We start from the raw sequence: 15,763 nt of genomic DNA on the forward strand, positions 1-15,763 counted from the left end.
TCCTCGTGCAGGAATGGCTCCTCTTCCAACACCAAGGCCTCCATGGCGACTGTCCCTCCTGAAGGACAGCTCAATTCATTAATTAGAAGGGTAGAACCAGCAAGCAGCAGCTTTGATTTTGTAAGTAAGCACCCTATTGGATAAGGACCCCTTGATTCCAGTTGCTCCTGGGCTCTTATTGGCCTTGTAGCGCAGGGTGCCAATTGCCCCTGAGTTCTGATTGGCCATCTGCACTTGGGTTCTACTTGCACCCGATCTCTGATTGGCCACGCATGCCGGAGTCCCACTTGCCTCTGATTTCTAATTGGCCAAACATCCCCGGCTTCCAACCGCCGCTGAGCTCTGATTGGCCGGGGCTCGCCGAACGTTGCTGCCGCCTGTCGGTTGCCATGGGAACTTCCTCTCCCTGCCGCTTTCCTGGTGAACTTTCACCCGCTCGGCGGCGGGTCACATGACCGGGGCCAACATGGCGGCGGCCGCTGGGGGCTGATCGGCGGCGCCTGCCGGGCCGCGCCGTATCCGCCCGCATCCCGGGCCGCGCGGGGGGAGCCGCCCCGGGGCCGCTGCCTCGTCACCCCGCCGGCCGCCCGCGGCTATGCAGAGCGGCAGGAGGGGGCCCGGCGGCGGGGGCCGGGAAGAGGTGGGTGCCGGAGTTGGGCCCCGAGGGGGGGGGGCGGGCCCGAAGCCAGTGCGTTGTCCCGATGATGTGCGGGGCGGGGGGGAGCGGGCCTTGTTTACGGCGCGGGGGCGGGGAATTGCATCTGGCGGCTGCGGGCCGGGGGCGCTGACACATGTCCGCTCTTGTCTCCCCTCTGCAGACCTTCCTGCGGGTGCGAGCGAACCGGCAGACCCGGCTGAACGGTGAGTGAGGGCCCTCCTCGCTCCTCCCGGAGCGGCCCGGCCCCGCTTTCCGCTGCTGGGGTCCCCCAGAGGAGCCCGCGGCATCCCTGTGTGCTCAGGCTCCCCTGTGTGCTCAGAGCTCCCGTGGCACTGCTGGGTCCGGAGGAAACTTTGCAAGCAGCGGTGTGAGCGTGCTGAGTGTGACGTCACGTTGTGTTGTGTTTGGGTTGTCGTACTCTCAGTCACGCAGACAGCTGGTGCGTGGCTTTTATGCTCGTGTTGTCGATGACAGCGAGTAGACAAGCTTATCGAGGGAAAAGTGGCTTAGTATTTAGAAACACTTTCTTTATTTAGGCTGAAGCTGTAAGTCTTGGCCCAGATTTTGAGAAATTGGAACTTATAATGTAAATAGTAACAATAAACGGTCATCTGATTTTGTATGGCCTGTTTATGACCCGTGTGTTTTGTATGGCCCGTAGCTGACCTAAATTGCAGCACTCAGACACCATTCAGGTGCTTAAGCTGCCAGGAGGCTTGTTAATGTTGAGCTCCCTGCTGGTGTTGTTTAGGACGGAATGGGTGATGTCATTCTGATGCAGCTTAGTTTTTAAAAAGATAACTTTATCTTAACGACATATCAAAAAGCTTTGGATTGTACTCGTACTGGAATAGTTTACTTACATTTGAAGTACTACTACTTGTATAGTCTTAAACAAGTTGAAGTTTTCTAAAGTTACTGACCCAGGGTCTTTGATAAGAAATACTGAACTGAATTCAGAGGTGGCTCGGAGAGTTTCAAATACGCACCCTGAGGGCCAGAAGCTCTCGAAGGTCTGTCAAGTCACACAACAAAGAGATGAGTTGCCTTGTATCAATATCACATAATTGTTGGCGTGTGTGCTCACATCTGCACTGCTAGATGAGCGCGGTGAGCTGCCTGTTTGCAGCTTTTCCCTGTTTCCCTTTCCTGACACAGACTTCAGATGACTGAAACACACTTGGGTGTTAACTCTGCAATGACTTGTTTTGTGTGACAAAGGTCTCTGGAGTCAGTGATGTCAAACTGTTTCTTTATGATTTTTGGATAGTTCAGTTTAAGCTCACGCCTTCTGCCTTTTTTTTTTTTCTTTTTTTTTTCTTTTTTCTCTGGCCGATAATTTTATTTAACAAAAAAAGTCTGAACCAGGCTTGTGAGGTTCTTGGCGTTGTGGAGTCCTCTAGGATGAATGAAAGCTCTTGATGACAGCGTGTTCTGTTGAACCGGCTCAGCAGTGCTTTCTGCTTTTGACTTTTGCCTGAAGTGAGACTGCAGCACAGTCAGTATGAGCTGCAGCCTGGGAACTGCTCTTGGGCTCTGCTTTGGGGTGTTTGTGTGAACTGAAGGGGCCTGTCAATGGAAAGGAGGCTGCTAGTTCAGCACAGCATTTGCACTGCGCTTGTTGCGCTTTCTACTCTATTTAGGGGTACAGTGAACAAAACTAATGTCATAATCCAGATGAGAGCATTTGATCAATTTAAACAACACGTTATAACTGTGATTGTTCTGCTGTGTACCTTAGCAGGATTAGATCCAGAAGCTAGGCATCTGGATGCAGAAATATTAGCTGAAGTGCTTTGGTCAAGATAGATAAGAGTTGGTTCCTCCTCACCTTATCTTTTTATGAATCTTAATTATTACTACTTCCAGTACGTGCCCATAGTGATACCTGGCTCAGTCCTGTGCAGTTAGATGAGCATCCAGCTGGGTGGCTGGATAGGGTATTCAGCGCTTATGATTACTGAATTCTGCCTGCTTTCTCATTTGCTCCTCCACACTTGTTTGTACCAAAATAACTTGCATTTGTAAGCATTGCCATGTTATTGTTAAATAGCTGGTTAACCAATAACGTTCCAGATGGAGAATGCTTGACTACTTTGAGGGGGAAAAAAAGCTTACTTATCTACATCTTGTGTTTTAGCAAGCTTCTTAGCAATCACACCGTTTCATAGCTTGCTCTGTGCGAATGATTTCCTTATCCCTGCTGGTTTGCACAGACAAAAAATGTCTTGGACAAGTCCTACACATCTGACTTTCTGTTTCAAGTTCTTATTGACACATAGCATATAGGAAATGCTTCTGTTAAAGAAAAGTCTACCACTTCACTTGTTTCCATTATATTTTAAAGGTTCTTCTCAATGTTGCTGTTTCCTGTTTGTTTTGCTGTCTCTGTAAAGTTTCTTACCAGTTGAGCTTCAGGATCACTTTTGGAAACCCCCCCTGTAAAAAGGGACCTGCAGTGTTTGCTGTTCTCCTGTGTAGTCCTTGACTCAGATCTCAGCTGCCCTGACTCTTTGTGCTTGAGTGGCCTCTCAGATCTCCTGGATGTACTTCATCCCACTGTGGTCACTTGAGGCAGAGCAGGAGCTAAGGGAAGAGAAGGCAGAGAAAGGGTTGTCTTCTGGGAGCCTGGATGCAGTGTAAATATGACATTATGTGGCTCACATATACTTGGTCCAGAATTCTGATTCTGTAAGTCAAACCTTTAACTTACCTTGAACTGTACATAAGGTAAATGCATTCGTAAGCTCTGGAGCAGCAGGTTAACATTCTGTCTGTAAGGCACTTGGTCGAGTGTTTGTATCTGAAGTTCCCTGTCTGCCTCGGTGAGTTAATCCAGCACCTTTCAGCTGTGCTAAACACACTTTGCAGGGGTCGTGTCCTTGTGAAACCAGGTGTATGAGGTGCTGATTCCCAATGAACCTATATGTTAAAGAAGGCATTTTGTTCATCTGACTTTTTTTTCCAGTGTTGGTGAAGTCAAAGCTTGAAGCCACTCTGTAAATTGATGGTGAAGGAATTTAATGCTACAGGGCTGCTTAGAAGCACAAACTTATGCATTAGCGTATTGGAGCGTGGATTCAGCAGTTTAAGTCTGTGCCACCATTGGAGAACAGCATCAGATGGAAGATAGCTGAAAATTATCTCTGTTGTTGAGTCCCTTCTGTGAATTTGGCCCTTAATGTTCTCTCTCAGGCAGATGAGCAGCAAATTATACATAAGGTCTGAAACGGATTTAGTCTTGACCATCTGTTTTCCTGCTTTAGCCTGTTCTTGAGATGGCTTTTTGTACTCTGCCATATCTGCCTTTGTTCCATTGGATCAGACGCTCTTGGGCAAGTTGATCAGCCACAGAAGCCTTTTGTGATGAGTCCAACAAAGTGTAAACACTCCTCAAGACTCTCATAGTAGATCTGTGGAGAGCAAGTGCTACCTCTTGTGCCTAAATATCTCTGATTTACATTTGGGGGTATTTGCAAAGTTGGCATTCTCAGTAGAGCTGCAGAACGGGTCCTTACAAAGATCCCTTTGCAGTTGCTGGGGAAGGCAGAGAGGCCAGTACCTGAGTGGGTGCTGACACTGAGCCTGCCTCTCTGCATGCAGGTGGTCACCCATGGTTTGTTGTGCTCAGTGCACCACCAGCACACCACGTGCTCCTGTAGCTGGTGTTGGTGGGGGAGGGACGAAGCTAGGTGATTTTCACTGGAAAGGAGACCAAAATGTTTCCATTTAATTTGATTGGCCTGCCATTGCAGGAGCTGCTAATGATGTCTGCATGGGACTCAGGGGACCACTCAAGCTGGTGGAGGGAATCATAAGAGATATTTCGAGTAACTTAATCATCTCCTTGGATGCTGCAGGAGAGGTTTGTGGAGTGTCCACTGCTGGATGCACTGTAAGAGCACTCCGGGTGTAATTAGACAGCCCCATCCTGAGGGTGGATTTCTGTTTATTGGGAAGCGTGGTGGTGAAAACTAAAACCCATTAGCTTTCCTTCCAGGAAATTTTTCTGGGCCAGAGCATAACCTAATCCTTAAGCATTAATAATTCTTAAGCCTAGTTGGGAAGAGCAGTTAGACAGACACTCAGTCCCTTTCACCTGTGGGGGGTGGCCTGGCTCCCTGGCTCCCCTCCTATGGGAAGGCAGCAGAGATTTGGAGGCCCAGACTGCTGCTGCCTGTGTTTTTTATCTTGCTGAAATACAAGAGGGAATCATGTTTTTTTTTCTTTCTCCTTTCTTCTCCCAAGCTCCTGCGACAGGAGTGTGGGGGAGAGGGATTAGTGAGCTAATTAGAAATGATCGCATCTATCAACACTAATTAAGAATCCTGTGGTCTCACTTGTGTGTTCTTTTGAGCGGTTCCCCTTCGGGACAGCACCACAATCACCCCCTGCCTTTGGGGCCGCTCTGTCCCTGCCATGCTGATTGGAAGTGATGGCAGGGCTACGTGTTGGCTATGGAAAATGTGGCTCGGGATGGGCTTTTGAGGCTGCAGCAGTCCCTTTGGTTTCCTGCTGTCAGCCAGGGGCACACCGGGCCACTGTGGGCACCACTAATGACCACAGAATGAAAATGGCAGGGGATTTGGTTTCAACACCTCTTCAGTCCAGTGGCTTTTTCACTTGTGACACTGGAGCTACAAGGGCTTCTTCGCCAAGGAGCCACCTGCTGAGCTCTACCAGAATGTTTTAATGCTTCTCCCCTCCATTTCCCTGTTTAAAAACAGGGTGAGCTGAGGGATGGGTATCTGTCACCAGGATAAAGCAAGCTTGCTTTCTGTCTTCCTGCTTTCTTTTTTTTTTTTATCCCTGGTCAGATGGGTGTTTACTGGAGTATGATCAAGTCAGTTTCTAGCCTGCTCACCCCTTTGGTACCAGTTCTGCAGAGGTAGCAAGGCAAAGAAGAGCATCTGGAACACAGAGGAAGGAGCCCTGCTAGGGAGTGTAGGTATTCCCTCACCCAGAACTTCAAAAAGCTCTCATGCATTGAAGTACAAACCAGGCAGAGTACGGTTGAAGGCTACCCCTGGTAGCAGGGCTGTGCCAGCTTGGATGGGGTGGTTTGGGGGCTTCCAAATGGGGAGAGAAAACAGAAGATTTTAGGGATCGTTGTTCTAATTAGAAGCAGAGTATCATTCATTTGGGCCCTCTGAAATAACACTTAGTGATTATTGTTGGCTTTTGTATTGACTGGAAGTCATGCAGTTTGCTTCTGGAGCAAAAGCTGACACTGCAGGTAAAATAACTGGCTTAAGTGGGCAAAGTAGAAGGGAAACTAGCAAAACATCCTACCAGGAACACTGAAGTACAGGCTACAAAATTCCAGTGCTAGATGAAAGCAGTGTGCATTTACTCAAGAGGGCTGTTGTTGCTCAAAGTACCGGGTCTCTAAAACACTCCTGCTGTGGTTGGAGTTGTCTTACTGTAGGAGAGCTGTGCTTGCAAAATCCTTTTCATGTTGCCAGGAACACAGGTTTGTTTTGGAGGTATCTTTTCTTGGTAAATCTGCTTGCTTTCAGTGAGGAAAAGCAATGCTTGGGATAGTATGAAGCCTTCTTAATGCTGGAGCTTCAGAGTGTAGGGAAAGGTGAATATTCCTAATTCTGGGTTGCGGGAAAGCATATCCAAACCCAGAGATTCATGTGTCCAGAGAAGCCAACAAGAAAGCCCTGTTTCAAAGCTGTGGTGGTGTGTTCAGCTCCAGCTTCATAAAAACACAATGCTGTGAATGCACGAATCTGATGCTCTGCAGGAAGCAGGTGACACAAACTTTCCTGTACCCTGGTGTGGTCCTGGCATTCCAGCACCTTTCTCATTGTCTCTGGCTGCAGGGAGTCGTTGTCTCACAGGCTTCATGGACAAAGGCTTTCAGAGCACGCCGCAGCGCTCACCATGTCAGGAACGATTTCTGGCTAATGCAGCTTTTTGGTGGTGTCATCTCTCATTATCACACGGGCTTTCCTTGGGCTTTTCCTTGTCTCTCATTCCGAATTTTGACCTTCCGTATTAATTAAATTGGAACTTTCCTGCAGCCAGTGATTGAGTTATTCAGTAATACCTGCCTAAAGCCATCATAATAAAGGACAGAAGTTCCATTTAATGCAAATGATTTGGTTCCAGATGTTTTGATCACATTAAACGATGGCTCAAATTAACCAGAGATCATATTAAGCAACAGGCTACCTTGGCTGCTTTTTCTAATCAGCGTGATTCCTAACATGTTTGTTTCCCAGAGCATGCCCTCAGCAAGGAAGTTTCTCTATACATTAGGATAGCGAAATAAAAATAACAGGGAGAGACAGAAGCCATCTAGGGTAGGTGCTGCGTTTTTCACAGCAAGGATCTTTCCATAAATGCTACCTGCTGCTACGATCTGTTTGTGACAGTTTGGAAAGGAATTATTTAGGGCATGCAGGAGACACTCCTGAAAGTGGCTGTCTTACATAATTTGCCCGAGGCTTTTTGGGCACTACAGTGGCTTTCTGTGGTCAGAGCAAGTTTCTGTGTAGGGATTGGATGGATCTACAAACCTGACATGTCTTCCTTTTTCTTTTCTTTTGTTTCTTTTTTTCTTTCGTTTTTTTTTTTTTCTTGCTTTGTCCATGCAGCTCGGATTGGAAAAATGAAACGCAGGAAGCAAGATGAAGGGCAGGTATGTCCCCTCTGCAACCGACCTCTGTCAGGATCCGAGGAGGAGATGAGTAGGCATGTGGAACAATGCCTTGCAAAGGTAGAGGCGCAGCAGGATCGCCAGCTGCCATTCCCTTCTCTCTACTCCCAGCTTTGTCTGACCTAACATGGGGCAAACACTAACACTGTTGAGCTTGCAGGCAATGCTAACTATGTCTCCCTGAGATCTGTAGTCACTTCCTTTGCCTTGGAAGGGGTGGATTCTCCTGGATTTTCTCCTGTTTTGCATTAGTGACTCTTCTTATTTTCTGTACTCTTTCACTTGCTGAAGTCTAAGCTGTAGACAGTAAGTGTAGAGCTAGTGAAGCCTTTTGTAGCGCTATGCGTTTCCTATGCAGTACAGCAAAAAGAGTTCTTTCTGAGCAGTGACAGCATTGGAATTCCTTTTGTTGGGTTCTTTTGTAAGGGGCTGGCACTTGTAAATGTTTCATGACCACCTTACTCCAGAAACTGTGTTTAAGCAGAACTGTTCTCTTGCTGTTTTTCCCAAAGACAGCAAGGAATAAAGAGGAGCAAGCTCCAGGGGTGAGATAATTGTCGTAGGGCTTTCTGTGCTTGTTTTGTAGGGAAAGCCCATAGCAGAGATAACAAATTCATTCATTCTTGTTGTCTCAAGAAGTGCGTGGTGTAAAGACAGGTGTCTTTTGATCAGTGTGCTTCAGTAATGCTCTAGGAGAGCATTCCTTGTCAGTTCCTGTATCCTGGGAGCTTCTCTGTGCTGGAGATCAAAGGAATCTGTTGTTTACATGATAAAGAGGGAAACTGTGCTCCATGTATGGGAACACATACTGAAATGCACACCAGTGTCGTAGGACCTAGAGCTGAATTTTGATTGTGCAGAAGTGATGACCCCATGCCACTTCTTTTGACCTTAAGGTTATCATGTGCTTCTAGTTCCCATTTATTTCTGAGCTCAGATCATTGGGAATGGGGAGGGGAGCAAATGCTACCCTGGGAACAGTCCAGCTTTCCTTCTCTATCACACCCTGAGTTGTTAACCCTATATTGCTGCTTCATGCATCTCAACACTGTCCCCGCTTTCCCCCGTGCAGAGAGAAGGTTCATGCATGACTGAGGATGACTCTGTGGACATCGAGAACGAGAATGGCAACCGCTTTGAAGAATATGAATGGTGTGGGCAGAAGAGGATACGGGCCACTACTCTCCTGGAGGGAGGATTTCGAGGTGCGCCAATGTTTTGAGTCCCTTGTAAACCATTCTGCTGTGGTAGGCGACTGTTGCTTGTTGTTAAAGGGAGGGACCTGAAAGTTCTCTCCCAAAGAATGGGGCCTTAACACTTTACAAGAATGTAAGGCAATCTCAGCTTTCTGCCCCTCTGGAATGATAAGATTCAAAAATCATGCAAGTCTTGAGCAAATGCGTGGTATTATTTCTTGCTCAAGAAATGTGGTTAAAAGAGGGGAATGGGTAGAACAGGGAGATCATTTGGGGAAAATAGATTCTTATATGTTACACATAGTAAGATATACGCAGAAATATGCGAAGAGACGGAAATAGAAATGAAATTGTAAAAATTCCCAGCCTGGAGTGACGAAAGCTGGTGTATCAGCCTCTGGTGATGTATTAAAGGTGACAGCTAAGTCGCTTTAGCACCTGCATAAAATATTAAAGGCCCGGTTGTGCATTTATCACTCCATCCCTTTTAAGGTTGATAAATGAGAATCCAGAAACCTGCTCTGCACCTCCAGCACTGCAAGCCCTTAGGGCTCCCAGACAAACACATTTTATTTTTCCTCCTTCTTCTGCTCCTTCCCCAGTGACGGAGAAATCAGTTACTGAGGAGAGAGTGAGTTATGGCAAAATTTGACCTCTCGTGAGCTTTATTGGTGAATGTAATTTTAGCTAGAAACCTGGCCCCTCTCTTACACTCAGCCTTTTGGCCTCCAGGAGGAGGATTTACTAAACTGTTCTTTGGCACAAACCTCTGGCACTAAGGAGAGTCTCACAAGCGATCCACGTAGTGCATACCTAATGAGGGAAGGAATGCTGGCTCCCTGCGTTCAATAAAGAGGGTGGGATGTAATCTCTTCCTATATCAGCTTGGATTTTAATTTAAAATATCTCAAGGGGAAAGGCTGCTAAGTAAGGGACTTGGTCTTAAAAGCCAGTCATGCGCTCAGTGGCAACCTGGCTCTCCTGATCTGCTCTTACCTTCCTCTGAAATTAAGTTGTATTAGAGAAGGTATCAAGAGCACAGAGGTGAAGGAGCAGCTCCTGTAGGTTTTAAAGGCTACCATTGAAGCTCATGTTGTTTGTTTTCTGTGTCCTTCATTTTTGTTTACTTTTTTTCCAGCATGGAGAGTTGAATGATACTGGGTAAGCAGTCTGATGAGATCATGCAGGGCCTTAGGCTTATCTTTAGCACAGTTATTACAATTAGTAGCAGAGAAGTGTGGCATGCCTTTGTCTCTACTAGTTCTGATGAGACTGGCTACTCAGTTAATTCCTCACATATATTGCACATACAGAGTGTTGTCATGCTTTCTGTGTGCCAAACAGTTTTGGAAGAGAGTGCAATCTTCCCCTTTCTTTGGCTGAAGCATTGTACTTTCTTCACCTGGATACTGTTCCCATTTGTGTCTGAGTTAATTCACTAAAGTATGGCCTGAAGTTTTCATACTGCTCCAGTCAGGATGTTCTTAATAAGAGGCTCCGTGTTGACAAAAGTGTTTATAATTGATAGGGTTAGGCTGTATAAATGCAGAGGGTTTACTCCTTGATACTCCTTATTTAAACTGGAATTCTCAGGTGTGTTAGTTTGCATTAAATAAATCAACTACTTTCCTCCACCACCAGAGATTAGAGAGATTGTAGCAGAAGTCATGGCTGCAACGTTCTCTGCTAGCTGGCTGCATATGAATCTCTGAATCTGATGTACAGAAATAGCCTTGCTTCCATTGAGAATTATGGGGTCTGTCCCTTCTTTCCTTACTGAGATCTGCTTGACACTGTCAACAGCATTTAGTTATGTGGACCAATCCAGTAAAGTATCAGCTAACTGGAAGAGGTGAGCGTGGGTAAACCCTCTGTAATTGCCCTGATGGGAAGGATGTTTGGTTTAGACTTCTGCTCATGGTGCAGGATGCTATGTTCTAGGCAGACCTAACACCAATTTTCTGCCTAATGTTTTGGGATGGCTGAATGATTTCTACAGGGTACCTGCCTGCTCTATGCAAGAAGCTTCCATAAAATGTGGGAAGTCAAAGCAAAGCTGGAAAGCTCCCCTGTTTAGCTGATTGAATTTCTTTTTAAGGAAGTTATACTTTTCCATCATCCCTTTAACGATTCTCCTGTTTTCTCTGACCTTTGTTGGTCAGACCTGGTTTGTGCACTCTCAGGTAAGACTAAGCCGACTGTCCTTTTCCTTTCTTGGCCAGTGTTGGTTCTTCCCTTGTTCTAGGGACAGAGTTCCTATTGTACAGCCTTGAAGAATAACACGGTGTTCTAGAGATGCTCTCCAGTGCTTAAACCTGCTTTATCTGGAGCTGGCAAGGCCCTCATTAACCCTTGTCACCCGAGGCTTTGTGTTTGGCTCTGTTCCCTATGCTGAAAAGTAGCAGTGACATGGAAATCAAAGGCCTTTTATAATGCCAGACAGCCTTTGCCAGGCTGTGGGGATGTCAGGGACGTCTAAAGAGTTGACATACATAAAACCAGAGGGGAGAATAGACATCCATGTGTCTCATCAATTTTGGGTTCTAATGGTGTGTTGCTGGGAGGAGATGTCACAGCTGGGCAGTGAGTGGAGCAGGATGCTGCAGCCAGTACGTATTGCGTGAGTCAGCTCGGACCGTGGGCAGCATTACAGAAGCAGCACAAACTTAGCACAGGTTTCTGGCTGCATATTCTTCTCATCTTTGGTTAATGACCATGTTTATGTGCCTCTCAAAGTGAGGAAAGCTTTGCTGAAAGATCTTGTCAGTTTTTCAGGTGAGGGAAGGCTGGAAAATGTTTTTTATTTATTTTCTTGAAAGCAAGTCAGGGACAGTAACAGCCCAGCTCAGATTTTCTGGAAGATGGTCCAACACATGTGAGCAATCACAGCATCACTTGTGTGGTTCTCAGGATGAAGCTTTCTTGCTCACAAAGTTGTTGCAGGGAAGACTTGCTCCTCTCACCTGAGGGGCTGTCATAGGAAGTCGAGCAGAGCTGAAGTATTCCTTACTTGCCATGGCTTGGCACACTTGACACAGCAGCTGGAAAGAAAAGGAGACAGTAGGAAGTAGGAACACAACCTAGGTGAGAAGTGCTGAGGTTAGTATGTTGTCTTAAGCAGTTGGGCTTGGTGAAGGCATTCAGTCAGGAGTTTAGTACTTTTAGAGGTCCTTCTGGCTTCGCAAAGCATCGTCTGCTATTGCTTCATGTACTTGCCCCAGACTGGATCTGTGCAGGGTATAAATGAAGATTATTGGCTATTAGATAGGATTTGGAATGGTTTTGTTTCAGCAGAGGTCCTGTTTGAAGCAGGAATTCATAGTAGGAGAGGTTTCTTTCTTATGTTGGAGATGAGTGCAGAAGGCTACCAGCATGAAATAGCTACTGCTGTTTTAATCAAGGTCTTGCTTCAAAATGTAAAGCCATACAGGAGTATTAATAAAATATTTCCCTATCTCAGAACTGTCACAAGACTGAAATTTCTTTTGAAATTCCTGAACCATCCGTCCCCACGTCCCTGGATCATCCCTCTCTGATGGTCTTTGTTACAGGGGATTATTTCATGCAATCTTTGTCTAATGAGTTTCTCTGTTTAGGAAGCCAACGAGGCTTCACAAGTGAAAGCATCAAGTGGCTCCCTCTCTGATGGTTTGTTGATGTGGGTTTTTTTTTTAACACTCAACGTATTTGTCGCAATTCTTCTGTTCCTCTCCAGAATGGATGCACGTTACCCTCAGTGTTTACACTGTAAGGTTATCCCTTTAAAGATTTCCTGAGGGAAGTTCAAAAGGGTTTTTTTGCTTTGAAAGATTCACTGTCTCTTTTTGTGTGTACGTCTCTTACTTGAAAGAAGGAAAAGGGAGGGGGGGAGTGGAAAAAAAAGTGCTTTATCTGAAAAGAATCGCATCAGCTTCGTGCTGATAGAAGCCGCTGTCATCTCTTAAACGGCTTAGCACAGTCAAAAGGCAGGAGGACTTAAAACAGTGTCTTACACAGGGATCGATGGGTGGAACACATAACTCGTAACTGCAAAAAAAAAAAAGCACGGGGGGAGAGATAACGGTAATGATTGCATTGAGGGAAGCTTGAGGGAGGCTTGTTCTTTGTAACACAGCTTCAAAGGTGTCTGGGCCGGTGCCTGAGCAAACTGTCCTGTGAAGTTGTGCCTCTGTAGGGCTGGGAGCAGGGGATGCTCGCACCCTTCTGTTCCCCAGCGGATGGGACAAAGTAGATGAGTAAACACCAGGTTAGCAGCTCCCTTCTGCTGCCTTGTGCTCAAGGAGGGGTCCTTCCCACCCTGTCTCCGGCCGCTCGCTCTGGGTACAGGCTGTCCGGGAGGGGAGCGGCTGGGGCTGGCGGGGGGACGGGATGTCAGTTTATCGATCGCACCTCAGTCAGGAGAGCTGCAGGCACAGCGCTCTGAGCACGAGCGGCAGCGTGCTTAATGTGATTGAAAGGCAGTTAAAATGGCGGTGACCTTTTCAGGGGGAATTAGATTGCCTGCCAAGAGTGGTTAGAGGGAGTGATAACGCCAGCTTGAGGAAGCTGTCCAGTCTGCTTCAAAGGGAGGGAGACAGCGACAGGGAACGCAAGCTAGTAGCGAGTACCATTTAAAGCACGAACCATGCGGTCTGATAGAACAGAGATTGCTGTCCTCTTTAGATATGAAAAGATTGAAGAATTGTAGCTAAGTTCTATCCACCTGCACCATCCTCCTCTCTTCCATCTTCCCAAGGGCAGAGCTTTCCTCTGGACGTGGAAGCAAGATAGTCACCATTGCTTTTGGGGGCTTCTTGAGCAGGTTAGTTTTCTTGAGACTAACACAGAAGAGAGAAAGGCTTTGAAAGCATTAGTGGTAGGCAGGGAAGAGTGCCTTCTAAGAAAGATTGCCATGATGACAAGGATCCAACTGATGGGTTGTGAATGCTTCCAAAGATGAACCGAGGATTGCTCGACTCAAGCTTCTCTTCCACAGAATCATTAAGTTTGGAAAAGACCTCTAAGATCATCTAGTCCAACTGTCTCCATCCTGCTCTGCTCCCAGGCTAGCAAAGGGCTTGTTATCCATTTGTTAGTGTCTTAAGCAAGAGAAAAGAGCAGCATCAGTTAATACATAAGAGAGACTTGGTAAGGCTTTATAAGCTGTAACCAACTGTAGTTATCCCAGGATACCCATTTGCATTGAATCTCATGTTGTGTACAATTAGGGCAGCTGCGTAGAAAGTGAGACTATATTAAAATGTGTGAAAGTTTACAGCAGATGGCTGCAGTCCCACAGCCAGCTTTATCTCTGCAGAATCAGATGTGCGTTGGTTTGAGTAGCAAATGGTGTAGACAGGCCTTCTTCCTCCATAGGTTAGTTGTCCAGGAAGGCCCTATTCCAATAGCTACACGTTCCTCCATTTGTTTTCTTTCTAAAGACCTGTAACATTAGAAGCACATTCACAAGTGTAAAGTCCTGTCCTCAGAATATAAGTAGATGCTCTTCAGTTCAGCCACAGCAGAAGGTTTTGGTGAGCACAGTAACCTTTGTCTGGTAACTACAGAAAGCTCCAAATAGAAGAGGAAAACTCAGTGCAATGTAACAATCATCAAACACTTCCAACAAAATACTGCCTGTTTCTTGCAGGGAAGAACCCCTTAGTAGCCAGATGTGCCTTCTTTTTAAGATAAGATATAATGGGGCATGCAAGAAAGCTTCTGTAGATGGGGGGATTTTCCATTTTTCTATGTGAGGAGCTTCACAAGGCATTTAGGGTCATACCAATAAGAGGGTGTAAACTGATATACTCAAATTCAGCAAAGGAATTTGAGCTGAAAAGTGCAGCTTCTCCTACGAGACCATGTGGGAAATAGAATGTCATTGATGTACTTAGGCCTTTTTGGAAGAGTGATTGAGTAACCAGAATCATCTTCCCCATTTCTATGGGATGAGTCAGAATTCATTCATTTTGCCATGTCAAGCTAAAGCAGACTTCAGCTTGGATGCAGAGAAGTCTATGGTGAGAGTATGGGGAATCTTTGCCATAATGAAATTCTTAATCTTCCTCCTACTTAGCAAGAACTCAGTTCATTGCTTTTCTCTGTCACATTTCCAGCAGCAGCTTGTAAGGTGAATGCAGTACTGCATCTACACATCTGAATGTCCTTCCCACCCCCTCCTTGTTGGCAATTTTGCTTTCCTGTGTTTGGCTTTCTACCTTCTGCTGGCCACTTCTACCTGTTGTAAGCTTTGAAGTGGGTGAGATGTGTAAATCTAATGTTTCTCAAATGCTTATTTTATGCCTTGACTTCCCTTTAGGGGGCTGCTTGGTCCCAGAATGCTTGTATGCCTTACCTCATCCCCAGTGTAAAATGGTGGTAATCCTGGTAATCCCCTTGTTGCTGAAGGACAGCACTTTGTACTTGTCTGATGGAGTAGCCCAAGCACTTCTTCATGTTGGCATCTCTCCTTTGAGAGGAAATACTTCTCTGTAAGGTAATACTTGAGCTAAAAATGCTACAGATCTGTTTACGGAGTCTCATAGCCCGTGTGATTCTTATATATACTTGACTATTTCACCATGGCTTGTAACGATGTATAGAATTCAAGGGATTCTTGACTCATAAGTGTGTCATAGGCATTGTGCTGTATATTGATGCCAAGGGCTGACTTCAGTCAGTAGTACAAACAGGTGAGAATAATCTGATTTGAAGCTTAAAAGAAATCCTACCTTACATAGAAAAACCGTCATGAACCACCATGGAAGGGTTGCTCAATATCATGTGTGTTTTATGTTCACGTAATGCTTCAAGCAATTGGTTTCATCATTTTGGATCACAACATGATTAATAGGACTCGGCAAAGTAAAAATCACATTAACTTAGGGGGGGAAAAAAAAAAGGAGAAAAGAGAAATCGGTGCTTATAGATACTAAAAGTCGTGATTGTTGATACTGCATTTTCATTAACTTTAACGCATGCAGAAATCTGAGAACCTAATTTTTGTGCTCAAACTGCCAGAACACATTAGCTGAGAGGAGCACAATCAACTAAATCTCTTACTGTTTGATGTATGTAACAGCAGCAGTCATCCCGACCAGAAGAAGAGTCGCTGTGGGAAGAAGGGGAATTCTCTCCATGTGATGGCATTATGTGTAACACCTGGGGGGGTGAGGAAGGGTTGTCTGTCACCCAGCAATAGAGAAAGGAGAAAAAAATTAATTAAAAAGAAACCAGAAAAAGCAGTTGTAAACCCCT

General features: G+C 45.8%; 1 protein-coding gene across 9 annotated transcripts in view; it reads left to right on the plus strand.

Moving 5' to 3' along the window:
• The window catches only part of RNF220 (ring finger protein 220), a 159,918-nt gene that overhangs the window by 110,898 nt on the left and 33,257 nt on the right, over positions 1 to 15,763 (plus strand). For 6 of the 9 annotated variants that reach the window (XM_072342849.1, XM_072342846.1, XM_072342851.1 and 3 more), the window contains 3 exons: positions 819 to 861; positions 7,267 to 7,388; positions 8,401 to 8,533. In XM_072342849.1, coding sequence (XP_072198950.1) covers positions 819 to 861; positions 7,267 to 7,388; positions 8,401 to 8,533 — 298 coding nt within the window. Of the gene's footprint in view, positions 1 to 449; positions 641 to 818; positions 862 to 7,266; positions 7,389 to 8,400; positions 8,534 to 15,763 lie in introns of those variants that run through there. The other 3 variants (XM_072342853.1, XM_072342852.1, XM_072342854.1) reach the window with 2 other exon arrangements.

This window comes from Excalfactoria chinensis, chromosome 8 (genome assembly GCF_039878825.1).
Source record: "Excalfactoria chinensis isolate bCotChi1 chromosome 8, bCotChi1.hap2, whole genome shotgun sequence".
Classification (NCBI taxonomy): Eukaryota; Metazoa; Chordata; class Aves; order Galliformes; family Phasianidae; genus Excalfactoria; species Excalfactoria chinensis.